The sequence below is a fragment of the Myotis brandtii genome, unplaced genomic scaffold, assembly GCF_000412655.1.
Source record: "Myotis brandtii unplaced genomic scaffold, ASM41265v1 scaffold940, whole genome shotgun sequence".
Classification (NCBI taxonomy): Eukaryota; Metazoa; Chordata; class Mammalia; order Chiroptera; family Vespertilionidae; genus Myotis; species Myotis brandtii.
The window spans coordinates 61,859-63,669 of NW_005371877.1; the positions used below are offsets into that span (position 1 = coordinate 61,859).

Below are 1,811 nucleotides of genomic sequence, written 5' to 3' on the forward strand. Positions count from 1 at the left end.
GCCCTGTGAGGCGGCCACAGGCCTGGGGCCCTGGGTGACCTCGCTGTGCTGCCCCAGGGCCTGCCCACACACGACACGGAGGGCAAGGAGCTGAGCAAGGGCCAGGCCAAGAAGCTGCGCAAGCTCTTCGAAGCCCAGCAGAAGCTGCACGCCGAGTACCTGCAGACGGCCCAGTGCGGAGGCGCCCCGAGCCCCCGCCCCAGCTGCTGGCGCTGTGCCCGGCGTGCTCTGCGCATGTTCACCGAGTCCTGTGGCTCCGGGCCTGCCTCGCGGCTCAGGCGGCGGAAATAAAGTCTTCCCACAGCCAGGCCCGCACTCTCTGCCCGCGCCACATGCTCAGCAGGTCACCCCCGGTGCCCGCTCAGCTGAGCCGCCCGGCCAGCCCAGGAGTGTCCCGCAGGCAGATGCTGCTGCTGACCTCCGGGTGTGGGCGCTCGGGGAGGCGGTGAGCAGGAAAAAGGCTGGCTCAGCGCAGGGCCCCCTCTGCTTCTGATGAGTAAGCGCTGCCGCCTGTCGCAGCCGTCCCCCTCGGCCACCACCACCACTCCCATGGCTGGCTCACAGGACCCTGGCCGCTGCCCAGGGCGCCCTTCATGGCTCGGAGGTCTCCACGCAGCAGGGCAGCCCCAGGTCACCAGCCCCTCGCCTCCCTGCTCCCGCGTCCTTGCTCACCAGGGCTCCGGCTCACCCCGGAACCCGAACGCACTAAGCTGGCCAAGCTGGGCCCGCTCCGGGCCTGGAAAGCTTGGCCACGGGCAGCTCTGTAACCGGACAGTCAAGGGGTCCAGGCTGCCTGTCACCCCTTCAGCTGGTTCAGCAGAGACAGGGTTGAATCCTATGAGCGTTTATGCCAATCCTGCCGGCTGTCCGGGAGAGCAGCAGGTCACCCACAGACATCTGCTCTGCCCCCATAAGCCAGCTGATAATATTGGGTAGAAGGACAAAGCTTATGTCGGGAAGTAGGAATTACAGGAGGGGAAGTGGGCACGGGATAATGTTACAGGCAGTGTGGGCTGGGGGGTCGCAGAGGCTGGGCACTTCCAGGACTAGACTGTCTCAGGCATGAGGTTGGAAGTCTTTCCATGAGGCAGGTCTCAGGACAGGAGGATGGCCGCTTTCCTGTGTGAGTTGCCATGTCCCAGGGCGTCCAACTCTCCTCCAAGCCAGCTGCTTATCTTGGGCAGGACAAGGATTCCATGGGAAAGCAGGAATTACAGGCATGGGGAAGTGGACACGGGATCATCGTGACAGGCACAGGCGTGCAGGCTGGGTGGGGGTCATGCGGGCAGGCGCCCGGGAGCAGATTACAGGTAGAGGGGCCGGGGCTGAAAGAGCAGGCGCCTCTGGGATGAGGTGGTTTCGGCCACGAGGCTGTAAATCTTTCCATGACGGTAGGCAGGTCTCGGGACAGGACGACGGACTGCATTCCGTGTGAGCGCCCCTGTCCCAGGGCGGACAGCTCCCAGCCAGGCTAGAGCGCGCTTTCTGTAATCGGAACAGAGCGATCGCCCATAACAGCAGGATTCATGTTCCTTACCATTGTCGCTGGTCCCCAATATTCTGTTTTTGCCCCTAATAGCTCTCAGGACAACGGTAAAGTCATCACGTGGGATGCCAGGTTGGGGAAGCCAACCAGGGCTCAGGTGTCAGCGATGCCCACTGGGGACAGAGCCCCTTAGGTGGCCAGGGTGTCGGGCTGGGCGGGCCGGCACCACGGCAGGCAGACTCTGGGACAGGGTCGGGTGGGTTGTCCTCACTCGTGTGACGCTGACTCCCCCGTGGAGAGTTCGTGTGCAGGGAGCCATTTTCCA

The 1,811-nt window shown here is 64.1% G+C and overlaps 1 protein-coding gene across 1 annotated transcript in view; it reads left to right on the plus strand.

Annotated features, from left to right (window-relative positions):
- CARS (cysteinyl-tRNA synthetase) overlaps positions 1–308 on the plus strand; it is a 22,142-nt gene extending 21,834 nt beyond the window's left edge. Inside the window, exon 17 of the mRNA XM_014533097.1 lies at positions 58–308. Coding sequence (XP_014388583.1) covers positions 58–291 — 234 coding nt within the window. The 3' untranslated portion in view covers positions 292–308. The remainder of the gene's footprint in view (positions 1–57) is intronic.
- Positions 309–1,811: the final 1,503 nt, after the last annotated feature.